The 26,642-nt window shown below is 62.5% G+C and overlaps 1 protein-coding gene across 1 annotated transcript; it reads right to left on the reverse strand.

The window, feature by feature from the left end:
* Positions 1-23,193: 23,193 nt before the first annotated feature.
* LOC128778894 (uncharacterized) lies at positions 23,194-26,312 on the reverse strand. The gene is made up of 3 exons (XM_053909501.1): positions 25,869-26,312; positions 25,190-25,581; positions 23,194-23,378 (listed from the first exon to the last, which is right to left on the reverse strand). Exons 1-3 carry the CDS (start codon positions 25,913-25,915, stop codon positions 23,194-23,196), a joined length of 624 nt encoding a protein of 207 aa, XP_053765476.1. The 5' UTR covers positions 25,916-26,312.
* Positions 26,313-26,642: the final 330 nt, after the last annotated feature.

Genomic DNA, 26,642 nt, shown 5'->3' on the forward strand with positions numbered 1-26,642 from the left:
TTATCTTTTTTTATTAAAAAAAAAATTTTTTTTAATGTTTTTATTTATTTTTGTGACAGAAAGAGACAGAGCATGAGCAGGGGAGGGGCAGAGAGAGAGGGAGACACAGAATCAGAAGCAGGCTCCAGGCTCTGAGCTGTCAGCACAGAGCCTGATGCGGAGCTCGAACCCACAGACTGTGAGATCATGACCTGAGCCGAAGTCGGACGCTTAACCGACTGAGCCACCCAGGCGCCCCATCCATGTTGATTTTAATACAGGAACGTTTTTCTGCGAAGGTGTAAAGAAAACCAGGGAAAGTGTGCCAAAGTCACCCCGGGGTTTCGCACACCACCTCCCCCAAATCCAGGGGCCCCTAGGCCTGGGCTCGGTGCTCACCCTCCTGTCTCTGTGCCCCTGCCCTGACTCCTCCAGAACACACATCCCACAGTCCACCTCTTCCTTCTGGAATGTTCTCCCAGCCCCCTGGTGGGCCTCCCTTTTGTGCAAACTCTTGGCACCTCACCTGTTCTTCTAAGACCAGCACTTTCTACTTTCTCCGAGAGCTGGGAGCCTGTCGGCTGCTCCCCACTCTGACTGCAGGCTCCAGGGGGGACCTTTCTTCTGTGTCCCACCCCCCACCCTGGCCGGCACAGACCACATACGGTGTCAGGAAGGAATTCCTTCTCTCCGTCCTCATCCCAATCTGCCTGGTGAATCTCCTAGCACAACTGCCCGTTCCTTGTAAGCCGACACATTTGTGTCACTGATACGTAGCACTGTGCTGTGCCTGGACTGTGGGCCCCGAGGGCAGGGACCTTGTGTCGTTCATCATGGTCTCCTAAGCCCCTGCGGTGCCTGGCCCATAGTACGTGCCGAATGAAGGCCCGGTGGGCCGGCATCCCTGGTGTCCATGTTGGCTCCTGGGGGAGGGGAGGTCTGCCAGAGCAGGTGCTGAGTGGGGGCGGGGGGGTTTCCAGCCTGAGGCTCGTTTCAGACCCTGCAGCATGGCTGGGGCCCCTGGGGGTGGGGGTGGGGGACAGTCAGCCTCAGTGAGCAGCCTGGGGTTGGGCTAGAATGACGGGATGGAGAGGTTGGTTGGAGGGATGGGGCGATGGGAGGGATGAGGGGTGGGAAGATGGGAAGGAAGACAGGGTGAGAAGCCTCTCTTGACCCAGGACTAGGAAATGCAGTGAAACAGGTATCACGGTGAGACGTTGCTGCTGTGACAGTCCCCACCAGGGATCCAGAAGACGGTCAAAGGCCGGCATCTCGGGACAGTCTTCCTGCCCCACGGGCTCACTGCAGGAACAGGGCTGCACGGCCCTGACCCTGTCCCTCATCTGGACGGCCCATAGGAACAGGCTGGCTGGGCGGGGCGCTCCCTTGTCCTGGGGCAGCGCTGCCCCAGGTGCCCCCTTGCTTTGGGTGCCTGTCACCATGACTATTTCCAGGCCAAACCCAGGCCCGTAGAAGGACAAGGCAAGTGTATTTGTAGGGACGGTAGGTTGGGTACAGACAACGTCTGACGTGAGGGCGTCCATCCTACCTCTTCTAATCCTCGTGCTCAAACCACAAACAGCAGTAATTCTCCTGATGAAACACATTCAAAAAGCACCTTTGGGCATTTCTGTCAGTTTATGGGGGACCTATTTACATCAGACGTCCTGGCGGCCTTGAACCCACAGGCCACTCTAATTTATTCCTGAATTTCTCTTTTCTGACAAAGACCTGAAACTTTCTTATATGCCCCTCATTCGCCTTCCCTCCCATCAGCAGAGCCAACACTTGGAATTCTGTTCGCGGCCAGTGTCCCAAGTCTCGCTTCATGAGGCCGGCGGGACGTGGGCGCTGGGCTCCTTGCCGGGCCAGGACATCCCGCTTCCCGAATCGCCGACCATGGAGGGTCCCCGGGGTCCGTCCCAGGTGGGAGAGGCCACAGCCAGTCTCAGAATGGTGACACCTTGCTGTTTTCAAGACTATTCTGGAAAATCCAGGACATTGTTGGGGGCAGCTGAGACTTGGAAGGGAATCCCACTCATCACTCCCAATACACCTGACTTTGGAAGTTCCCTCCCAACCACGTGAATCTGCAACGAACGACATTCACATAGTCCTGACGTAACGTGAAATAGACGTGGCGGAACGTTTGGAATTACGGAAGAACACAGTGGGGAGAAAGGAGAGGCGGGTAGGACGGGTAAGCGCCCGTCGCTGCCAATGGGTACAAAGTGTCCCAAGGTCAGATCAAGAAGGAGCATTCTGACGTGTGTTGACAGATCTGGAGGTGCCGGAAGGAAGAACTCGACACATTAACGGTGCTTGTCTGTGGGGGTTCCTCTGGATTCTTCCACTGGGGGTGTCGAGAGGAGCTGGGAAACCGGCTTTAAAACCTACCTGAGGGCGTCGGAGAGCCACACGGAGGACCACAGGAGGGAGACCACGTTTACGTTACGACCGATTATAATCTAACGCAGATGGGAATGAGTAATCAATACACGTACATGAAATGGAATCTAAGTTCTGTCTTTGGCAGAAGACAGAGAAAATAGAATTAACTGGAATTTTAAGATTAAGCCACCCACGCAGAAAAACAACATCATTTCAGCAGACCAGTATACATGGGAAATGGCGCATATAACGTTTTGCTCAATTTTATCTTTCTTAAAATTAAAGAAACTTTTCATCTGTTTCACTTAGCAATTAAAGACTTTATTTCTCCGTGGCCACAGTCACATCCACTTAGGTAGACCTTTTGAGAAATTAGACATTTTTATTTTATGGACAGACCGTGGAAGGAATTTGCTACACTCTCTCGGCAGCATGGTCTGGGCGAGCAGGACAAGGAGGCTTTGTTCCTGACTTCGGGACCTGATCCAACCGGCTGGAAATGGTGTTTCTTTTCCAGCCGGACACCTCCCCTCCCCTCCCCTCCCCTCCCCTCCCCGGGAAGGTCGCCTCCCTGAGACGTGATAAGACTTCATGACATCATGTCTCATTGGGGCCCAGCCCACCCCCCCCACCAGGAAGCAGGTGTCCCGGCGGAGTCGGCCTGCTGCCCTGACCTGTGTCCGATGCTCAGCGGCCCTTCGGGCCTGATACTTGAGGCTGCTTTCGTGGTTTTTCCAGTGACCTTGGCCGTGGCCGGCTCTGGCTCTTCCCTGCTGCTACAGGGCCAGCGTCCTCCAGGCCCACAGGTCAGACCTGGGGAGATTTGCCAAAAGAAGTCACTGGTGTTTATGTGCTGGTCCGTGCAAAAACAAAGACCCTTTCAGAGAGGGGACCAGGAGTCACCACCGGTGCCTCTAAAGAAGGTGTCAGAGAGGAGGGAGCTGGTGTCGGGGGTCACTGGCTGGTGCAGGCACGGCCCCCAGGTGAGCCCAAGGCGGAGGTGGCCACACAGCGCCTCCTGCTCGGGGAGCGGGCGAGTCCTCTCTAGCCGCGTGGTCCAGCTGCTTGGAGCGCCGGGTCTGGGTCGTTGTTCTTGTTGATTCCAACCCCCCACCCCAATTAAAGGTGTGTGGAAGCAAGTAGCATGGTCCCGGCACAAAATGGTCCCGGCTGTGTGTCACCGCCGGGCGGTAGGTACTCGGAGAGGGAGCCACGTGGCACAGGCTGGCCACCAGCTTTCCAGGACTGCCGCTGTCCCTCGACTCTGGGGTAAAACCGGCCCCTTGTTGGCGTGCCTGGGTGTCCCAGGTGGTTAAGTGTCTGACTTCGGCTCAGGTCACGATCTCACGGTCCGTGGGTTCGAGCCCCGCGTTGGGCTCTGTGCTGACAGCTCGGAGCCTGGAGCCTGTTTCAGATTCTGTGTCTCCCTCTCTCTCTGCCCCTCCCCCACTTGCACTCTGTGTGTGTGTGTCTCTCTCTCTCAAAATATAACTCTCTCAAAAATAAACTTAAAAATTTTTTTTTTGAAACTGGTCCCTTGGGAGGTCTCGGCCATGCCCCTGGGAATCGGAGAAGGAAATCTGTGAGCTGTTCTCTTTCTAACACGTAAGCAGGTCCTCGGCGCACACCTGGATGGACCCGGGGAACGTCTTCCGCGGTCAGGACGTAGAGCCCCTCCCCCTCATCGCCCTGAAAGGGTGCCCGCCCACCCCGCCCCTGCCCCAGCTTGGGGGCCACTGGTTCCCGTGCACACGGATGCTCCTGTTCTAGCTTCTAGAGCCTCGCACAAATGGAATCACTCAGCTGACCTGCGTCCGGCTTCTTTCACTTACAGCTCGTTGTTCAGACTCCTCGAGCTCCTCCTGCGGGCTCGTCCAGCACGGTCCATGGACCCGCCACCGTTTATTTATCCCGTCTCCTGTCGGGGCCCGTTGTCACCGAGAGAACCGGGCTGTTTCCGGAATGGCGACCACGGCTGTCACGGTGTGAGGCTCCCGCCGCCCGCACCGGGTGGTCAGCCTTTCCACAGGGCGTGACTCGGCATCCCGGCCTTTTCCACCTGCGTGTCCCCCCTGGCCCTGGTGTTGGACACCTTCCCCCGTGCGGGTTACCCGTTCGCCTGCGTTCTGTCACCCGGGGTCTGTCCACGCCTTCTTGCGCCCATCCTAAGCGCGTGGCTTCCTTCAAGTGTTCTCTGTGCGGCGGTCATACACGCGTGTGAGTGGCTCGTGTCTGTCCCAGGTGACAGCTGGCCTCCTGGTTTTGTTCGCAGTGTCTCCAGCAAGCAGAGGCTTTTTGTGTTGATGAAGCCAATCTACCAATTCACGTTACGTCTGGCACCCTTGTGCCTGAGAAACGTTCTCCTGCCCCGAGGTCAGAGGCTGTTCCTCTTTATTTTTGTCTAGAGGCGTTCTCGTCTTCTGTTTATATCTGTGGTTCCCCACAGCACTCCCGGGCGCCACGCAGGGCCCTGACGCGTCGTCCCTTTTCTCCCAAGAGCCCGGACCTCCGGGAGCCACGGTCCGGGGCTGCAGTAAAGGCCACTCCGCTGAGCACCTGGGCTGCGTCTGCCCACAGGAGTTTCTTTCCTCCTGAGGCTACGGGCACCGGCCTCCTCCCGGGCACAGGCGTGAGCAGGCAGGCCCCGGCCCTGCCCCAGTCACCGCACCACTGTCCCCTCTCCCACCCAGAGAGGGCCAGCACGCCGCTCAGCTCTTAGTGGTCCACTCCCGGCTCTTGGGACTCTGCTTCTCCGTCGCCGTTGAAACGCCCGTCGGGTCCCCCCTGAGGGTGCTCTCTGTGTGGGACTCGCCTTGTCCTTTGCTCCCGCCAGCAGCATTGTCGCGGCCACCCGGGGACACCGGGGAGGCCGGGGCCGGCGGGTGGACCTGAGGGCTTCTCGGCAGCTCGGAGGAGACAGGACCGTGAGTTCCGGAGGCTGTAGGTTGGATGGCGTCTCGTGACTCGGGCCCCACGCCAGAACCTCAGAGCGTGACCTCACTTGGGGGCAGGGTTCTTGCAGATGGGGTTACGGGACTCGTCCCTTGTCTGCGGGGGTGCGTCCACGCGGCCCAGCGGACGCCTGAACCTGATGTGACTGCCTGTCTCTGCAGACGCGCCCGCGGAGAGGCCTCACGTAGGAGTTAGGCATTAACAGCAGTAACTGCTAGTGACGGAGGCCACCCGCGGGTGTAGGTGCCGTGACACAGCGCTGGCCCAGCCCGTCAGCGCGAGCGTCGCCTGGGCCAGGGCTCACCGGACGACAGGTGCGGAGCGGGACTCCGAAGGGGATCCCGTGGTCAGGGTGACACGGCACCGGGACCGGGTGGGCGCCGGTCCAGCACCGGTAAGGGGGCTTCGGACACAGACACGCCTGCGGGCAGAGGCCTCGGCATCGCGCCCGAGGCTGGGGAGATACTGACACGGATCGTCCCGGCCTGGGAGGGACCCGAGTCACTGCCACCACCGTGCTGTGGCGTCCAGCCTCCGGACCGAGGCCACAAAAGCGTGCGGTGGAAGCCGCCCAGTTTGACAGCGGCCCGAGGGAGCCGGTACGCGGAGGCCGGGGAGGCGCAGGGTGGCCGGGCGCGGGCGGTCCTGGCTGGCCCGCCGGCCGACAGCCAGGCTTGCTCGTGGTGGGACGAGACTGGACGCTTCCCCCGACCCCCCAGCCCGCGGTTCCCTCCCGTCGCCGAGCGCCAGTCTGGCCGGAACACACGGCCTTGGTCCGGGCGCTGCCGGCGGCCTGGGGGGCGGACGAGGTCCCTGGGCGGTGGCCGCGGGCTGTGAGGGGCCCTCATGGGGCGGTGGCCAAGCCTGACCCCGGGGCGTGGTGTCCACCGGGCCTGAACCATATCTGGGGGGACGGAGGGAGGTGACACGGTTCCCACGTGTGGCACCGCCCGCCACACCGGGCACTTTCTCAGAACTGACGGCACGTGGCCCGTGGCACGTGGCGCGGGTGGAATTCCGCAACAGGCGAGGCGGTCAAAGCCGTGCCAGGAGGACGGGGCTGGTTGTGAATCCCTGTTCGGGCCCATCACTTTGGGGCAAATCCGTGAACTCCGCTGCGCTCCCTCGGCTGTCGACAGCGCGGAGCGCAGGGTTCGCGTTGTCCGAGCCGGCCGGGGAAACATCCGGAGACGTCTGTCCCGGGCACAGCGGGGCCCCCTTCCCCAGCACACAGCCCCCTTGGGACTGTCGGGAGCCGGCCCTCAGCCCAGGGGGTCAGTAACAGAACCCCGAGCCACTCGTGCTCGCGCCCCTAGTCCGCAACTTAAAATGCGTTTCTCTTTGCTTTCAAAGCGGATGCTATTTCCCTCCGTTTTAGAACTTTCCGCGTGTGTGAGGGCTGATTTCTGCGTGTGTATTTTGTCTTCCAGTAAAAGCAGCAGCATTTCGATGGCGTGCTCAGCCGTGGTGCTTCACCGCCACGTCACAGACTCCGGTGAGGCCCCCGGTAGGTCCACGAGTGAGATCGGAGGTGTCCGCTCTGTGTCGCGGCCCGCCCTGGGGGGAGGTCGGCGACGGGGCTGACGGGGAGGAGGGCGCGACCACCGGATGGCGCTGGCGAGGAACAGGCCGGCTGGGGTGGTGCTTGGACAGGTTCCTGGGAGGGAAAGTCCTGGATCAGCGGACCCTCCCTGACACTGGCTGGGGGCCCCCACCCGGAGGGGTAGAGGGGCTTCCTGTCTAGGTCTGGTCTCAGCAGCCAGCTCCGAGGGGCAGCAGCGGTGGGGTCCCTCGTGGCCCTGGGGTCTGTCGTACCGATGGCCAGTGGCTGTTGGGTGCAGTCTTGTGCGATGGGCTTTGCAAAGCAGGCAGGCTCTCGTGGTGTATTTGTGTGCGTGTGTGTGAGCTACATTCAGGCAGTCGTATGCGTAAAGACTGACGGTGCTGCAGGCTGGGTGTACCCCACACACAGCTCAGCCCTAAAGAAAACAGCAGGCGGGTGCCCGGGGGGCTCAGTCGGTCAAGCATCCGGCGCCTGATTTCAGCTCAGGTCATGATCTCAGGGTTCGTGGGATCGAGCCCCATTTTCAGCTGAGATTCTCTCTCTCTCCCTCTGCCCCTCTCCCCTGCTCTTGCTCTCTGTCTAAAAAAAGAAAAGAAAAGAAAAGAGAAAGACACTAGGAGGCGGGGTGTAGGACCTCCTTGCCCGGCCTCCCCGGATCGCTCACGGTCTCCACCACAAGAGCCCCCGTGGCTGCCCGGTGACGCCCCCAAACTGCAGCCCCGCTGGCTCAGATCTCCCTTCTCGTCAAAGCCCGCGCGCCGTGGCCGTGAGCCTCCCCGGAGCCCTGCGGTCATCCGGGGCCCCCTTCTCCACGACACTTCTTAGGTAAGAACAGTTTCTCGCGAGCGGACCCGCCACAATCCCAGCTCACAAGGGACCCGCTGAGTGCGTGGATTTGTCATTATCTCGGTGAAGCCAGATGACAGCGTGCTTGGCCACCGGACCGTCTTTCCCAACGAATTTCTGAGCCGGTTGTAAACACAAAAGTGAAATAACACCACCGTGTCTAAGATGCCGTTCGCCGCCCTCTACTCGACAGGCCGCTGAGACATCTTTAGCACTTGCCACGGGAGTGGTGACGATCGTGCAAGCATCCTGGCTGTTCAACGTTACACGAAAACAGAACGCGGGAGTCAAGCCGCTGCCTTGTGACGCATCGCCACACCGCGTGGTCTGCTTCCGCATCCTAGGGCTCCGTCCAGTTCCTCTTCTGGGCAGCGCTCACAGTGTCTCAGGGCCCAAGCGCCCCCCCCTCCCCAGGAGGGGGTCCCTGGTCTCACAGGTACCAGGAGACCCGGTGCTTGATTCAGGAGAGCAGACAGCCCTGGGCCCTGGTACTTCACGCCCGGCCGGGCTCGGCGTGTCTCAGCTGCTGGGGCTGCAGGACGTGGCGGGGGCGAGGGCCAGGAGGTGGACCCCGGGCTGGAGGGACTGCCGCTTGCCCCTGATGTCCCTCCGCCCTTCTGAGCGCCTGGTGGAGACCCCGGGTATAAGAGACTGACTGGCAAGGAAGACCAAGCACACGCTATAGACGGGCAGCCCTCACGCGCAGGGAAAGGGAGTCACTCCCGAGGGCGCACGGAGTTCGGGCCTCACCCTTTGGGAGATGGGGGTGCAGGTTCAGGGGGGGTAAGCGATTTGGAGGAAGATGAATGAGCCCTGTGATCTGTGACAAGCCTGTGGCGTGACACCTGTCCCCTCCTGTGGGGGGTGCTCCCTGGTGGGTGAGGCGCCCGGGGTCTGTGAAGCCTGTGGTCCCCTCGGGGGATCTGTCCCTAGGCGGACAAGGGATGTTCGGAGGAGCCTTGCCCTGCATCCGCTGGCTCTCGGGTCCCCGCACCTCAAAGGAGCGAGTCGGCCAAAGCGGCGTAAGTGGGGTGTCCTGCGCCCTTCGCCCCTTGGTTGGGGTCACACCCTCCCAAGCCGTCATCGCCATCATCATCAGGCTCCATCTGTGCTGCCTCCTAACGATCTCTGACCCTACTGCCCACTGTCCCCACCGTCCCCGCTGTCCCTGCGGTCCCCACCATCCCTGCCGTCCCCAGTGTCCCCGCTGTCCCCACCGTCCCCGCTGTCCCTGCCGTCGCCACCATCCCTGCCGTCCCCAGTGTCCCCGCTGTCCCCACAGTCCCTGCTGTCCCCGCCGTCTCTGCTGTCCTCACTGTCCCCACCATCCCTGCCTGGTTCACTCACCTGGATCACTCGGTGGCTCTCAGCCCTGCTCCCACAACTCAGCCACCTGCAGGACTTTGCAAAAGCCCCACGCCAGGCCCTGTCCCAGCACCTACTTCAGGACCCCTGCAGGTAGGAGCCGGCTTCTTCTTCTGCACGTCCCCCGGGGGCTGTGGGGTGAGGGCCGCCGCTCTCACCTGCTGTCCTCAGCCTGGGCTGGACAGTGGGATCCCCTGGGAGCTTCTGGAAGTCCCGTGGCCACACTGCAGAGCACGTGCTCTGGGAGCCCTAGAAGGGGCCCCAGGCCTCGGTCCTTGTCAGCCCCCTGGGACACCCAGCATGCCCCGGGCACTGTGCCGGGCGCCCCTCTGTCCTCCTCACTCCTCCGCACAGCAGCCCAGGACCTTCCAGCCACAGACCCCATCCTGTCTCCCTCCAGCTTAAAATTCCTAGATGAGACCTCACTGCGTTTAGGGTAGACCTCAGCATTCGTGCCTGGGCTTCTACGGCTGTTCCTGCGATGTAACAGGCGTCCTGGAAGGGAGTCCCCTGCGCCTGAGCGCCCTGGGCCCTGAAGATGCACCAGGGGGTGGGCGGGGGGGGGGCAGGGGAGGATCAGGGGGGCGCGGTGGGGGCATCGGAGACAAAGAGAGCAGGGTAGCCACCTGCAGAGCCTCTGGGGAACCCGCACGGGACCCGGGAGGGCGTCCCCTTCCCCAGGATGCTTGTCCACTGCCGCACAGTGGTCTCCCCACCCCCGTGCCCACACACGCCTGAGAGCAGGGCTCCTGCAGCCTGTCTGTCTCATCTCTGCTCGCGGGTCAGCACGGGCCTGTCTGGGACCCACGAGAGATGTGTGTCAGGGACAGAAAGAGGGGCGGGGGTGCAGGCCGGAGCACAGAGGTGAATGTGCGTCTGGGACTGCGGAGGGGGGCGGGTGCAGGAGAAACGGTCATGACCTTGGATTTGTCCTAAGAACAAAGGGACATCACTGAAGGTTTTAAGCCAGAGGGCCCAGGGTCAGATCAGTACTTTGAAGAAATACTCCCGTCGCAGTGAGGACGGTGGGTTTGAAAAATACAACCTGAGGGCAGACGATTTTAGTTAATAGACTTTTAAAAATGTTTAATTATATTTTTAGGCACTCCGGCAGAAAGAGATGGGGGCAAAGAAGATGAGGCCCCCGCAAGTGCGACCCCACAGTTCTGACCTGGGCTGGGGCTCGGGGCGGGGTGGGGGGGGGCGAGCCAAACCGCTGTGGGCCTCAGTGCTCCCATCTGTGAAACTGGGACGATACCCGTGCCCAGCTCACAGGGTTTGTGACAATTCAGTGAGATGGCTCCTACAAGGGGCTTGTCTCCACACCTGCTACACAGTAGGCACTCACGACATGTCGGCCGTTAGTACTTCAAAGCAAAGGGGCTACAGCGGGGGTCAGTGAGAAGCTGGCAGGCTGGGGTGAGTGGATTGGAGGTGGAGCCAGGGAAGCCTTGACTTTCTCACGGGAACGCTGGACTTCTTCTGTCAAGGCTCAAGAGGGCTGTTAGAGGGTCCAGGGAGAGACTTGAAGTTGACCCACAGGAGAGGAAGGGGTCCAGGACGTCCCCAGGGCTCATTGATCACACAGTAGGAGGCGGGTAAGATGACACCTTAAAGTCAAAGGCCCTGAGCCAGAAGGGCTGAGGGGGTAGCTTCTGGAGATTTGGAAAGAGACTCAGCTGGAGATACTGCTTTGGGCATCATCAATACCACGGGAGGAGTTGAGGCAAAGAATGGAAGAGTGTGGAGAATGAGGGTCAAGGACAGAGATGTGGAAGACACGAATATTTAAGTGGCCAGTAGAAGAAGAGAGGTCCTGGAGAAAGGACACCAGGAGGAGGGACCAGAGAGGCAGGGATGGACCAGGAGAGAGCAGGAGCACAGAAGCCAGGAGACTGGCTCCAAAAGTAGAAATACATCAGACAACCCTGTGGCCGGTGAACGGGTGGATGGATGGCTGGGCGGATAGAAAGATGGGTGGGTAGATGGTTGGGTAGGTGGTGGAAGGAAGGAAGGAAGGAAGGAAGGAAGGAAGGAAGGGTGGGTGGAAGGACGAGTGCGTAGATGGTTGGGTAGGTGGTGGAAGGAAGGATGGATGGATGGGTGGATGGACACAGAGATGGTCATTGTCAAAAACTATGTGGCAATCCCACGAAAAGGGGGCTAGCGTTGGCTACGTGGAGGTCACTGATGCCCTCAGAGCGGTGTCGGGACCCAGATGGCGGTTTTTTTGGGAAATGACTAGTGCCAGAGAGTGGAGACAGCAAGTGGAGACTGCTCGGCTATGGAGGGCAGAAAAGACAGGTGTTTAGGGGGGGCATGTGGTGCAGGTTTTGGTTCTGCTGAAACATAGAGGGGCCTTGAGGGTGTTGATGTGCCCGTGGGGCACCTAGTAGGGAGGGGAGAGCAGAGGCCCAGGGAGAAAGGGGGGCTGCCTGGTGGGGTGGGTAAGAAAGCAGGCGCAGACTGATCTGGGAGCAAATGCACGGTGCGGGGAGGAGGGCGGGACACGCCTAGCTGTCCCGAGGCCGCCGGACGCTCCCGAGCTCAGAAGAAACTCAGTCTTTCCGGAGCTCGCTGCTTCCCTGTGGCAGAAAGAGCATTCGGGCGGTTTCACCTGGACGCCTCTCTCCCCACGCCGTTCAGCACACAGATGTGCTCCTGGCCCCACCGGCTCCTCGCTTCCGGTGTCTTCGGGAAACTTTCTTCATAAGCGTCTTCAAAGAATACGGTGCGTGCACGCGAGCGCAGCCTGATCTCGTTTAAAGCCTCGGTCGGGAAAACTGAGCCGTGTGGACGCGTAACGGAAAGAAACGTTCGCTTCTTAACGTGGGGGGAACCGTCGGCGGCGTGACGGGCGCCGCCGACACGGAGGAGTTCTTTCTCCCGCCAGCTCCGTCCTCGCTCGCTGCACTTAACTCCCATGGAAAAACTTGCGCTGCACACTCCGGGTCGGTCTTGACGCGAATCTTCTGGGGGGGAAGTGAGCTGAACTTGCTGCAGCGTGACTGACGGGATGTGGGAACACACGCTCCCCCCTTTAAAAGAGAGGGAGGAAGAAACGCTGGCCTAGTCTCACACTCTCACGGCTCGCCATCGGCGGAGCCGTGAAGCCCCAGCTTGGCGAGGCCGGGGCTGACGTCTTGGAAGAGGCGAGCCCCGCTGGCTCAGAGGGGACTGGCGACGGACATCACAAGGGTTTAAAACCCTGCCTCGGAGCCTGCAGAGGCAACGTTTCCTCCCCGGAATTCACGCAGACCCACGCTGTGGGATCCCCACTAAAAAGCTTCGGGGACGTTGCCAACTGCCATCTCTTTTCACTGAAAACAAGCCTGAAAAGAGGAAGGAAACGCGGAAAGAAAGCAGCGTTTATGGCCCCGCAGCGCGATGGCAAAGTGAGACACCCCTGAGCTGCCCTCAGTGACGCGAGCCCCCGCGGACACCTTAGCCGGCTCTGGAGACCAGGGCAAGGGCGTTTCTGGACGGAGGTAGGCGTCTTAAGCCTGCGTCTGAAGGCGCGAACAGGGACATCCCGGGCCGGGGAGCCTGCGTGTCAAGCCCACGGAAGGAGTGAGGGCGCCCGCGGATGTGGGCCCCGGAAACTCACCTGGAAGTTCAAGCAGCCCATCCCCCATCGAAGAACGGCTCCGCTCTGGCCCAGGGCACAGTGTGATGACAGCAACTTGGGGTGAGGGGTTGCGGAGCCCTCCCCTGGTGCCTGGGGTCTGGCCTCAGCTACCCCTGGGCCGGGAAGGACCAGCAAGGCCGGGCACGTGGGATCTTGAGAGGGGGCGTCTTCCGAGGACCCTGGGTGTCCCCGCGAAACTGAGGAAGGGCCAGGTGTGGTCACAGTCCCCGCCTGCGCGCCCTGGGCGCACGGTGTGTGGATGCCACTGGGCGGGGCCGACGCAAGGGACCGCAAGGGGCCGGGCCTCCGGAAGCGGCTTCGAGCGCCTGCTGTGTGAGGTGCAGGGATTAAGTGCCAAGGAATGGGGCAGAGGAGCCGGGAGCCAGGCTGCCGGGCGCTAGGGGAGGCCGCCTGCCAGCTGCTCACCGCCCGCCGGGTCCTCGCAAGGCCGTCCGTGCAGGTGCGTGCCCTCGAGGGAAGTGGGCGACCCCGTGACACCGATCTAACCCCAGCCTCCAGGCGAGCCAGGGAATCCTCACAGGTTCCCCGGGAGACGGAGAGGAACAGCGGAATCCGCCCCCAGCCCCATGTGGCCCCCAGCTCGCGGGTCAGGGTCTCTGTACCCCGAATGGCGGTTCGTCCTGCCCCGTCCCCCACCTCCCCCCTGCACATTGCTCCTCAAGCTTCCAGCATCTTCCGCCAAGAACGCCCGCTCCCTCCGGCTCTGGGATTCCAGACCCAACAGGGAAAAGCCCAGCAGCTGCATCTTGTTGGGGGCTCACCTGTGTCCCCAGCAAAATCTCCATGTCCCTGCTCCTCGTGTGACCTTGGCTGGTGTCCCTGTGAGGGGACGTGTGCAGACACACACGCGTGCAGGGGGTGTCGTGGGAGGGGACACCGCGAGTGGGCGGCCACACGGCGGCCCCGAGACAGGCCTGGAACACCATCGGCCGCAGCCTCTGGAGGACCCCCCCCACCCCCAGCCCCCCCCCGGATCCCACACCTCCCGCCTCCGCTCTGCGGGACACGAACCTCTGCCGTGCTGGCGGCTGCCCCAGAGCCCTGGCCGCCACCGCGCAGAGGGGACCCGCCAAGTGAGGGCCCCGAGACAGATATCGTGGGGGAGGCTGGGCCTGGAATCTAGGGGTGAATCCTGCTACGGAGCTCGCTGCCCCTGTGTCCCACCCTCTCCTGGACCAGGGGCCCTGTGTCGCTCCCCCGGGGCCCCCTCCCTGGACCAGGGCCCCCGTGTCGCTCCCCCGGGGCCCCCTCCCGCTGGAGACCCTGCCCGGCCTCATCCTCTGGGTGCTGCAGAGGGGAGGCAACGCACTGGAGGCCGGTGGCCAGGATAGAGCCCGTCTGCACGGCTGGCTCCTCACCTGCCGAGGCCCAGACCTTGGGGTCCGCACAGACCCCGCCTCCCAGGAGCCGTGTCCGCCCTGCCCCGTGGTGACCGAGGCCACAGGGCTGACCCCGCAGGAGCCGCGGCTGCCCCCCTCACCGCCCCCAGGTGGCGCTGCAGGACCTCCGCCCGGGGAAACCAGGTTCCACAGCTTCCCTCCTGTGCCCCCAGGGCATCTCAGGTCCCGCCTCGAGGACACAGAGTGCCATCAGGTCTTGTCCGCACGGGCGCCTCCTCCAGGAGCCAAATAATGCACACGCAAGACATGCCACACTCACTCCGTGTGCACACACACATCCACTGTTAACCCGGTGCCCGAGGTCGGGTTCCGCCTGCCAGCCCCCGGTCCTCAGTGGTGACCAGCGATTGTCCCCCCAAATGAGGACTGCTGGGACTCGCACAGCGATAAGTGTCAGCGACTGGGGCTCTGCCGCGGATGGAGAGTCAAGGTGTCCATCACCCTGGGCCGCGGGGACTCGTCCTGCGCGCCTCCCCCCCGCGCCCCCGGCAGGGACAATCTAGCTGCTGCCTGACGCAGGTGGGGACAGGAGCCCTTAGAAGCCGGCTGCGGCGTGGCTGAGAAGCCCATTCTGCATCCTCACATCCACGTGAGAGCCGCCTCTGCGACCTCCGGGAGTGCACCCCCGTGAGGCTCCTAATGCTCCCCCCCGTGGGCGGGGTGACCCGGACGTGAGGGGCAGGGCAGCCCGGCAGCTTCTGGGGCACAGCGCCCGCCACCCTCGTGCCTCCAAGTCGCCGGAGGGCGGAGGGCTGGGCTCCGTGGGCTGCACCGCCACGTGGAGGAGCAGACGTGTCCCCCCTCCCGGGGCAGGGCCTGGTGGCCCTTGATGGGGTGTACCCGGTCCCCTAAACACCCACACCTGCCCCCTGCTCTCTCCTTCTCCCGGCTCGGGGCTCGCCTGGGCCAACCTGGAGCCAAAGCGACTGCGCTGGTACCAGACCTTGAAAGAGGTTTCCACTCTGCCTATGGGGATGCCCCCCCGACTCTGCAGCATCTGGGGATTCTGGCCCCCCACTCAGCAGATCTGGGGATGCTGGCCCCCCCGCTCAGCGGCATCTGGAGACACTTGTCCCCCCGCTCAGCGGCATCTGGGGACTCTGGCCCCCCCGCTCAGCGGCATCTGGGGACGCTGGCTCCCCCCGCTCAGCGGCATCTGGGGACGCTGGCCCCCCCGCTCAGCGGCATCTGGGGACGCTGGCCCCCCCGCTCAGCGGCATCTGGGGACGCTGGCCCCCCCCCGCTCAGCGGCATCTGGGGACTCTGGCCCCCCCCGCTCAGCGGCATCTGGGGACTCTGGCCCCCCCGCTCAGCGGCATCTGGGGACTCTGGCCCCCCCGCTCAGCGGCATCTGGGGACTCTGGCCCCCCCCGCTCAGCGGCATCTGGGGACTCTGGCCCCCCCGCTCAGCGGCATCTGGGGACTCTGGCCCCCCCGCTCAGCGGCATCTGGGGACTCTGGCCCCCCCCGCTCAGCGGCATCTGGGGACTCTGGCCCCCCCGCTCAGCGGCATCTGGGGACTCTGGCCCCCCCACTCAGCAGCATCTGGGGACGCTGGCTCCCCCCACTCAGCGGCATCTGGGGACTCTGGCCCCCCCTGCTCAGCGGCATCTGGGGACTCTGGCCCCCCCCGCTCAGCGGCATCTGGGGACGCTGGCCCCCCCACTCAGCAGCATCTGGGGACGCTGGCTCCCCCCGCTCAGTGGCATCTGGGGACTCTGGCCCCCCCGCTCAGCGGCATCTGGGGACTCTGGCCCCCCCACTCAGCAGCATCTGGGGACGCTGGCTCCCCCCACTCAGCGGCATCTGGGGACTCTGGCCCCCCCACTCAGCGGCATCTGGGGACGCTGGCCCCCCCGCAAGCGGCATCTGGGGACGCTGGCTCCCCCCACTCAGCGGCATCTGGGGACTCTGGCCCCCCCACTCAGCGGCATCTGGGGACGCTGGCCCCCCCGCAAGCGGCATCTGGGGACGCTGGCTCCCCCACTCAGCAGCATCTGGGGACACTGGCCCCCCCGCTCAGCAGCATATGGGGACGCTGGCCCCCCCGCTCAGCGGCATCTGGGGACGCTGGCCCCCCCCGCTCAGCAGCATCTGGGGATACCGGCCCCCCCGCTCAGCGGCATCTGGGAACGCTGGCCCCCCCGCTCAGCAGCATCTGGGGACGCTGGCCCCCCTGCTCAGCGGCATCTGGGGACTCTGGCCCCCCCGCTCAGCGGCATCTGGGAACGCTGGCCCCCCCGCTCAGCAGCATCTGGGGACGCTGGTCCCCCCTCTCAGCAGCATCTGGGGACGGCCCCCACTGACTCTGCAGCGTCTCTGCCCCAAGTGGTGAGGGTCCAGACAGAGGCCTCCACTCCACCCTTGCTGGCCACCACAACCCAGTCCCCGTCCTTGTCCTGCTGTCCCCCCGTCTCCCAGCCCGGTCCCCATCCCACCCCACCGCAGCCGCCCAGCCCTGATGGAGAATCAGGAGCAGGGGGCATCCGAGTGAGCTCACAGACCGGCCTTGATGGATGGAGCCCAGGCTTCCTGCCGGTCTCGTGAATACCCTGCCTGCTCCCCTCGGCCCCGTACAGCTTTGCTGTGGGGCTGGCATTTTGGGGGTCTTCTGGAGGGAGAAACGGGCATCTGGCAGCAGCCGGGACAGCCCGATGGGGACACGACTGTGTGGGTCCTGTCTGCACAGTGAGGCAGCTGCAGACATTACCTCATTTCCCCACACGGGTCTCAGGTCTCCAGTTCCGGGGAAAGTGACTCCTACCCTCCCTGTCCTCCCTGCCCCCCTCCCCCCGCCGCTGCCTGTGAGGACCCGGGAGGGCAGATGGGCGCCCGTGTGCTGATGAGGGAAAGTGAGGCTCCCTGGACCCTGCCCCCTGGAGCCAGATCCTGCTGCTGGGGAGGGGGGGGCGGCCGTCAGGGCTGAGAGACTCTGGGACCCACTTCTCCCTGCACCCTGGCCTTTGTGTTCTGCTTAGCTCTGTATCCACGTGGTCCTCCCCGCCCTGTGTCCCTGGTCCTCCCCACCCTAGTCCTTCCTGCCCTGTGTCTCTCATCCTCCTCACCCTGTGTCCCTCCTCCTCCCTGCCCGGTCCTTGGTCCTCCCCACCCTAGTCCTCCCACCCTGTGTCCCTGGCCCTTCTTGCCCTGTGTCCCTGGCCCTCCCCACCCTAGTCCTTCCTGCCCTGTGTCCCTGATCCTCCCTGCCCTGTGTTCCTAGTCCTCCCCACCCTAGTCCTCCATGCCCTGTGTCTCTGGCCCTCCCCACCCTAGTCCTTCCTGCCCTGTGTCCCTGGTCCTTCCTGCCCTGTGTCCCTGATCCTCCCTGCCCTGTGTTCCTAGTCCTCCCCACCCTAGTCCTCCATGCCCTGTGTCTCTGGTCCTCCTCACCCTAGTCCTCCCTGCCCTGTGTCCGTGGTCCTCCCCACCCTACTTCTCCCTGCCCTGTGTCCGTCCTCCCTGCCCTGTGTCCCTGGTCCTCCCCACCCTAGTCCTTCCTGCCCTGTGTCCCTGGTCCTTCCTGCCCTGTGTCCCTGATCCTCCCTGCCCTGTGTTCCTAGTCCTCCCCACCCTAGTCCTCCATGCCCTGTGTCTCTGGCCCTCCCCACCCTAGTCCTTCCTGCCCTGTGTCCCTGGTCCTTCCTGCCCTGTGTCCCTGATCCTCCCTGCCCTGTGTTCCTAGTCCTCCCCACCCTAGTCCTCCATGCCCTGTGTCTCTGGTCCTCCTCACCCTAGTCCTCCCTGCCCTGTGTCCGTGGTCCTCCCCACCCTACTTCTCCCCGCCCTGTGTGCGTCCTCCCTGCCCTGTGTCCGTGGTCCTCCCCACCCTAGTCCTCCCTGCCCTGTGTCCCTCGTCCTCCCCTCAGTGTGTCCGTTCTCCCCGCCCTGTGTCCTTGGTCCTCCCCACCCTAGTCCTTCCCGCTCTGTGTCCCTGGTCCTTCCCGCCCTGTATCCCTCGTCCTCCCCGCCCCATGTCCCTGGTCCTTCCCGCCCTACGCATGTGGTGTTCCTCAGGACACAGACTCAGGGCCCCTCCCGTGGGGGAAAGGTTTTGCACAATAGTCGCTCCGCAAGTGAGAAGTTAAATGAAATACGAGTTACTTTCGTGACGTGCAGATGTGGGAAGGGTCTTGACCTCCCAGGAAGCCAGAAGGTGGGTGCCGGGCTGGAGGCCTTGTTCCCGCCAGCCCCTTGCCCGTGACCGTGGCGGGCAGACACCGCGCGAGGCCCGAGTGCGGACAGAGGCCGTGAGGCGCCGGGACTGTGACCGCCCCCCACCCCCTGCCCCCCGCCGGCGGCGCTGGGCGCTCGGGGTCCGTGCGTCGGTGCCAAGGGCCCGCGCCGCGAGATGGAAGGGAGGGGCTCCTGGGAGGGGGCCCGTCGGGCTGCAGGGTGTCCACTTCCCGCCCGCGGGGGACGTGCTCCCTTTCTCAGGGGCTTTTATGGGCTTTCCCTCTCGTCTTCAAGAGGGCAAAGCAGCCGGGAGACAGGAGGAGGGGGAGGGATGAGGGGAGCCCCGCCAGCCAACCGCTTCTGACAGCCGCCCGTCTCCACGTAGGGAGGCTGACTTTCCTGTTCGGACATCACATCAGGTAAGAGGAAGTCGAGACTCAAGGAAGATAATAGTCGCGCGTGCCCCGCTGTGGGCGGCTGGGGCTCCGGGAAGACTTGGCCAGGGAGGGGATCCCTCGGGGACGCCGGTGGGCCGAGGGGACCTGCAGGGCTGGGGGGGGGGGGCAGTGCTCCCAGCCCCTGCCAGCTGGCGGGCCTTGGGCTCAGCGTCCTTGACGCTAAGAGGGAGAGAGCACCCAGCTCGCAGGTGCACGTGGCCCATCAGGCCCCAGCCCGGAACACTTGAGTCACTTTGAAGAGACAGAGGCTGAAGGTGCCAGCGTCACTTAATCCTGAGAAGACAGTGGTTGCATCACCAAGGGACAAGGGACAGGAGAAGGGATTTCACGGGGCGATGTGCAGGTGGCCCGGCTCGATCTCCTCGTGAGCTGACGGCCCCCCCGGCAAAACCCTCCCCTCAGGTCTGCCTGGCACGGTGCCCGTCCTCAGGCAGCCCCGCGGCAGGCAGAGCCGGACGGGTCGACACCTGCCACAGGAACCCGGGGAGAATATGCGTGGTTCCGGGATCAGGCACGCCCGGGCCCCGCCCAGCCCCTCGGTGGGACAGAGGGACCCGTCGACGGAGGTTAGGTTGTGCGCTGGAGGGAATTCTCGCTGCACACCAGGGGCCGCTTCCTGGGCGTCAGGGTCACGCACGGAGGTTTTGTGGGTGTGACTGCTGTGTCGAAATTCTCTCGGGCGTTACAGCTCCAACCGCGTCTATGGAAGGGCGAACAAAGAGGGAGACTGAGGCACAGTGGCAGGAAGCGTGTGTCCCAAGCTCACACCGGGATTTTCAAATCTGGCCGGTGCCCAGTGGGTCTGGGTCCATGTCTCCTGCCTGCCCACGGCGAGTACGTTGGTTCTGCAGGGCTGTCTTGTTTTTTAATCTGACGCTCGTTTTTATCTAACGGTGCCGAAGCCTTCACGAAAGGCCACTAAGACATCAAAAACAGCGTTCACTCAACTCAACAGATCGTGAGCAAAAAAATACACGCGTGTGAAGGCTAATTGTTGAGCCATAAATCTTAACAGGCTGCTGCTGCCTCTTAACGAGGATGTGCTGTGCTCACGGCAGAGGCACGAAGCGGGCACGCACCTCCCGCTGCCAGCTGCCCGCAGACACGCAGCACCCACACCCCGCCCCGCGGTACAGACGTGTCAGCGGGCCCTGCACGGCCCACGGCCACGTTGTCCCATGGCCACGTTGTCATTTGCTCCTTCCGGGGACTGCGGAAAACAAACTGCCTCTTTCTAAAGAAAGAAGTGACCAGCCAGAGGGTGTGGGGCCCTAGCCGCTCCTGGGGCTACGTGGTGTCCTTCCCCCAGGTCGTGGCCGCCCGGCCCTCCCCCCATCCGCCCACGCACACCAACCTCCCAGACCCAACGACCTCATTCAACACACCAGCGGCCCTTCCGAAGCCAGGAAGTTTGCTCTCTGTCCGCTTCTATTTCAGGAGCTTGGACTCGGCCCTGGAATTTTACAAGCCTGGGAGGAACTGGCCGGGCCTTGGCACTTTCCTCTGCCCCCCACAAGTCCCCGTCCTCTGAGTCCCCAGACTCTGCGAGGCTGGCTTTCCCAGGCTGGCCGCGGGGCAGCGCGGGGAGCCGCAGAGGCCCCGTGCAGGGAGCTAAGGCACGATCCCTCAACCGCAGGATCTCTTAGCTGATGTTAGGGCAAAATAAAGTGACTGTAAAGGTAAACTGCCCGTGACGCTCTGTGACCCGGCTCCCGGCGGGCGCGCGGTTTCCGAGGGCGCCAGTTCCCCCGCCGGCGTGTGGGACAGAGCCGGTGGCCCGGAGCAGGTGCTTGGCGAAGGTGGAGGGAGCGAGGGAGGGAGGGGGCCACGTCGCAGCTGCCCGTCCTCAGACACAGAGGACACGGGGAAAGAATGGGTGGCTCCCAGCAAACCATCCCTTCCGCCAAGCCTTAGGGACAAAAGTCTGCCACCCGCTGACGGAGATAAGTGTGCCGTCCTCACGTTCCTCCCATTCCTGCTTTAATTCTGGAAGTCCCGACAAGGGAAAGACATGAGGGAGAACCTGTGCTCCCTCCCGGGACGCGGCTGCTGTGGGTGACCCACTCTCGTCGGGTCCCTGCAGCCAAGTCAGGGACGTCTAACGGCAGAGTCCCCGTGCACACCACACGAACAGAAACCATGCATTCGAGTGACCCCAGACTCACCTGACTGATCTGTGAATGGCAAAAATCATTGATTAGCAAAGCTCAGTATTCTCGAATCCTTGTCTGGGTCCAGATACCCCTGGCCTGGGGGCAGATACCCCTCATCTGGGGGTCGATAACCCTCATCTGGGGCAGATACCCCTCGTTTGGGGGCAGATACCCCTCATCTGGGGCAGATACCCCTTGTCTGGGGCAGATAACCCGCGTCTGGGGCAGATACCCCTCGTCTGGGGCAGATACCCCTCATCTGGGGCAGATATCCCTCGTCTGGGGCAGATATCCCTCGTCTCGGGGCAGATATCCCTCGTCTGGGGGCAGATACCCCTCGTCTGGGGCAGATACCCCTCGTCGGGGGCAGATATCCCTCATCTGGGGGCAGATACCTCTCGTCTGGGGGCAGATACCTCTCATCTGGGGGCAGAAAGCCCTCATCTGGGGGCAGATACCCCTCGTCTGGGGCAGATACCCCTCATCTGGGGGCAGATAACCATCGTCTCAGGGCAGATACCCCTCGTCTGGGGCAGATACCCCTCATCTGGGGCAGATACCCCTCGTCTGGGGCAGATACCCCTCGTCTGGGGGCAGATAACCATCATCTGGGGCAGATAACCCTCGTCTGGGGGCAGTTAACCCTCGTCTGGGACAGATAACTGTCATCTGGGGCAGATACCCCTCATCTGGGGCAGATAACCATCATCTCGGGGCAGATACCCCCGTCTGGGGCAGATACCCCCCATCTGGGGCAGATACCCCTCGTCTGGGGCTTCTGTATGTTGCAGGACACCCGTCTCATCTTTGGCTTCTACTGACCAGAGGCCAGTAAAACAACCAAAACTGTCTAGACATTGCCAAACACCCCCTCGGGGGACAAAAGTGCCCCCAGCTAGAGACCACTGAGCTGGGGGCACCTGGGTGGCTCAGTCATTTGGGCATCAGACTCTTGATCTCGGCTCAGGTCATGATCTCACAGTTCCTGAGTTCAAGCCCCGCATCAGGCTCTGTGCTGAAAGTGTGATTCTCTCTCTCTCTGTCTCTTAGGATAAACAGACTCAAACCCACTGAGCTAGAGGGATTTACGGAAGAACTTTCACTGATGGGAAGGCAGGGCTTGGAGGGGCTGCTGTAGCACGAGGCCCCGGGCCAGAGTGCAGGAATCCAGAAGCATCTTTCCTGAAGGCGACAGTCCCTTCAGCAGATGCTGAAGAATGAGTGCTCACCAAATGCAACGGTGCTCAGCAGCCCGCACGCCTTGTCCTCGGGGAGAAGAGGGGCACTTCTGCACGGGCCGCTGGCAACACGAACATCAGCTGTGTGTCAGAGCACCGAGCGTCAGCTGTGTGTATGTGGCTATAACCCCGTCATCGCTAGGCCCTCGGACAACACCGCCAGGGGGATTCAGGTGGTCTCGACGGGCCCAGAAGCCATCGGGCCACCCGTGAGGTGGCTGTGGGGCCTGGCGTGGAGCTTCAGCAGCTCCCGGGGTGGCTTCAGGTCCCACCTGGAGCGTGTGACCCTGAGCAGGACACTTGCAGAGAAGGCGCTTATCGGTGCTGACAGCCTCACCTTCAACCGGGACTCGCTTCTCCCAATTTACCCCTTCTTCCGGCGACCCTCGAGCCTCCGACCTTTTCAGTGTAAAATCCTCCCGTGGAGACGGAGAGCCTTTTGACAGTGAACAGAAGCCACCGACCGTCCAGGCCTCCGGGCTCGGCCTCGTTCATGTCACCCGCGCTTGTCCCCAGGGCAAGGAAGAGGCGCTCGAGACTCACACGCTGGTGTGACGCTGACCACAGCCAGGAATCGGTCAGCCGGCCTCACCCTTCGGAGCCAGATACAGACCTTTTGTTTAACCTTTTCTTAACAAATTTTAAAGATGTTTTTTATTTATTTTAGAGAGAGAGCGAGCAAGCAGGGGAGGGGCAGTGAGAGAGGGAGACGCAGAATCGGAAGCAGCTCCAGGCTCCGAGCTGTCCGCACAGAGCCCCACGCGGGGCTCGAACTCACAGACCGCGAGATCGAGACCTGAGCCGAAGTCGGACGCTTACCCGCCTGAGCCTCCGAGGCGCCCCGGGTAAAGACAATTTTAACGATTCTTAGGATACGCCTCTTTGCCTCTGCTTTCAAGGGCTCGGAAAACTGAGGCTCAATCTCAGAGCACCCAGCTGCTTGCTGAGGAAAACCTTCTAAGGGTCAGGAAGGACACATTCGCCTCTGAAACCGTCATCTGCAGGAAGACAGGAGGCCCTCGCCTCTACTGGATGTGGTAGAGCCGGACCCCTGGCGAACGGGCCCAGCGGTGCCGGCCGGCAGCCGGGGAGTCCGGCTTCTGGGCTCTGAGCACCACACGGTTGAGCGTCAGTGGCGTGCGGGTTATACTGTCACCCGGTGCTGGGCCGACCCTGCCCACCTCGGCCACACCGCCTCCTTTCAAGCCATCTGGGTTGGGGGCAACCAGCCCTCTGTACCCCAACCACCAGCTTCTCGTGATTGTACCATCTTTGGGGGCCACACGTACGGATGCTGAATGGCCCGGCCGACCCACACGTCTCGTTCCAAGCTGTCCAGGACTAATTTTCATGACCGCTCGAGATCTCTTCCTTACTGCCCTCCCTCTCTGTCTACACGCCCTTCACCCACTTTGTCTATACGGCCCTCCCTAATCACTGCCAGGCCAGCGGTTCAGATCTGCATCGCCCTCTTGGGACATATTTGTTGATTCAACAAGAGTTTCTTGAGCACCCACTGTGGGCTAAGTGCTCAGATGAAAAATAAATCAAGTGGCCCTACCTTCTTGGGGAGCCGCCAAGCAGTACTCATAATCCAAGCTTTCCCCTCCTTCCGACCTAGCGTGATGCCATGAAACCTTCAAGGGCACGGCCATTGACTCTGCTTCCAAACTTAAAGACCGCCTTACCATGATCACTTACCTTCCCACGTGGCCTAGCTACAGGGAGAGAACTCAGCACACCCCTCCGTAGTTAAGGATTTAACTCTGGTCTATACATCAGCCTCTGTGAGTTTGGTTAATATGAGTCTGCTCCAAGAAACAGAGCCGTTCTGGCTGTGCCGACAGCACATTTCTGGGCTTATGAGACTGGGAGCCAGACGAGGGACCTGTCACAGTCATTGAGAGGAGTCCCCTGGGGGCCTTTCCTAAGCTCATTGCTCTTTGTCACTTGGTACCTCCATAAACTGGTCACAGTGGTGTCCTGACCGTGAGGAAAGAGGACACATGCCTACTGTGGGTAATACTCATGTGCACAAACCCCGGGCCTTCACCCTCTGACGGACTGGACCCGCTCAGACACCATCTGGCATCTACCCCGCGGGGACTCAGGCGGTTTTTGTTTATGAGCAAAGCCTCATAAATCCTGGCTTAGAGCTTTGAAAAAGCCCAGAAGGTTAATTAATTAAAAGAGAAGCTTTCAGTGACTTAAAAGCAGGGAAGACAAGACAATCAGGTTAATCGGTGTCACCGTTCGAGTCTCAATAAAAGTGTCTTAATTCAATTACTTCCAGTCTCCATTAACTCAACAGAGAGAGGTTTCTACAACAAGTAACTTGCTCTAAGACATAAAATTTCAGCCGAAAGCCTGAGCCACAAACAGGTGAATCTGCGGACAGGCCGCGTGGCCCCATTTCCAAGTCCACCCGATCCGGCGAGTGTGGATTTCAGCTGGTGCCTGAGCCTTGGCCAGACTCTAGGGGTAAACGGTCTCTTAAGAAAACATCAGCATGGAGACCCCACCCCCTGCCTCCCCGGGACCCCATCCCCCTGCCTCCCTGGGACTCCATCCCCATCTCCCTGGAGCCCCATCCCCCACATCTCCAGAACACCTCCCCCCCACCCCCAGAATCCCTCCCCAGGACCCCACCCCCTGCCTCCCCGGGACCCCACCCCCCTCTCCCTTGAGCCCCATCCCCCACATCTCCAGAACACCTCCCCCCCACCCCCGGAATCCTTCCCCGGACCCCATCCCCCTGCCTCCCTGGGACTCCATCCCCATCTCCCTGGAGCCCCATCCCCCACATCTCCAGAACACCTCCCCCTCACCCCCAGAATCCCTCCCCGGGACCCCACCCCCTGCCTCCCCAGGACCCCACCCCCCTCTCCCTTGAGCCCCATCCCCACATCTCCAGAACACCTCCCCCCCACCCCCAGAATCCCTCCCCAGGACCCCACTCCCTGCCTCCCCGGGACCCCACCCCCCTCTCCCTTGAGCCCCACCCCCTGCCGATGAGCCCACACTGCAGATGCTCATCTAGCAAGAGGTGAGTGGGGAGTCCTGCTTCTTTCCTCAGACGCTGCTCCACAGGGCAGGACTGGAACGAGGCCGAGGGGCTCCTGCATCCACAGCTTGTCCCCAGCCTCAGAGGCCCCCAAGGAGGTGGCCCGGAAACCAGGAAGATGTGTCCTGTCCGGCGGGAGCACCGCACCGTGTGCCCCAGGACTGGGCCATGCCCGTCCCGGACAAGCAGGTGCCTCTGCTGCCGGAACGGAGGTTCAGGTGGGGCGCAGGTGACCTTCGGTAGTGACTCGGAGAGCAGGAGTTTCGGTGCAGGACCCGAGAACTGACTCCTGTTCATTTCAGTGTTGAGAGTTGTAGGCAAGGGGTGACGGTCTGACCCTGGCAGCCAGCTGTGGAGACGAGCCCCAGGCAGTGGGTGGGGGCCGGGCAGGAGTCAGGACAAACCAGGCCCATTCAGGGCACTCGGTGGGACACAGGGCAGGAGGGGCACCGGCCTCGCCCACTGACTCACTGTCCAGGTCACAAGTGGCCCCAGGCCTGGGACCCTGAGGACAAGCCAGGCCACAGTCCACACCTACGGCTGCTGGGGCGGAGGGGAGGGGAGAGCCACCCACCCTCTGGAGGCCTGAGGGTGTGTTCCCGTCGTACTGGGAAGGTCGCTGTTCGCACTCCTTACCTGTCGGGATTCTGAGCCTCGGAACCTCGGAGAACAGATATATTCATGCTGCCGTCACTCGGGACACACTTGTCAGGCACAGTAATGACACCAGCAGTAAAGGGATGAACAGCCTCCCAGGATTGGGCCGTCGGCCCGGTGTCCACACTGCAGAGTGTCTGCAAGGCTTAGGAATCCACATCTCCACTCAAAGGGGAAAAAATGGAGGGTCAAGGAGGCTCCAGGAAGTGGCCGGGCTCTCTGGAGGTGAGCGGAGACTGCCTTCAAACCAAACACGTTTGGCACTGAGACTCCACAAAGGAAGCCTCTGTCCAAGTCTGGGTGAAAGGCTGATGGGGGGCGGCTCTCCCAGGAGCGGAGGGCAGACAGAGGGGCTGTGGCGTCTGAAGAGGCAGACGTCCCCCGGCCACTGGCCGCCCAGCCACCCGGCCCTTCGGGGCAAAGCCAGGGGGCCGTGTCTGGTGCTGCCCTCTGCGGCAAGTCTAACCGGCCCGCCCAGGCAGGAGCCCCCCGGGCATCACCCCTTCTCCTCCTGTGTCCTGCACACAGACCGCCCACATTCCGCAGCCCTGTCCCGACCATGCCTGTCCCCGCTCGTGCATTCAGAGCTCAGGCCAGACTGCAGAGCTGCCGGGGACCTGCCACAGGGGCCACGTCGACCCCCCGTGGACTCTCGTCTGCTTCTACGTCTGCTTACGGGCGGGCGGCCCGAAAGACCGGTACCGCCTGGGAAACACCAACTGATCGTTCAGTCCATCATTTACTCCCTCGGGG

This window comes from Panthera pardus, unplaced genomic scaffold, assembly GCF_024362965.1.
Source record: "Panthera pardus isolate Hobbes unplaced genomic scaffold, ASM2436296v1 HiC_scaffold_21, whole genome shotgun sequence".
NCBI lineage: Eukaryota > Metazoa > Chordata > Mammalia > Carnivora > Felidae > Panthera > Panthera pardus.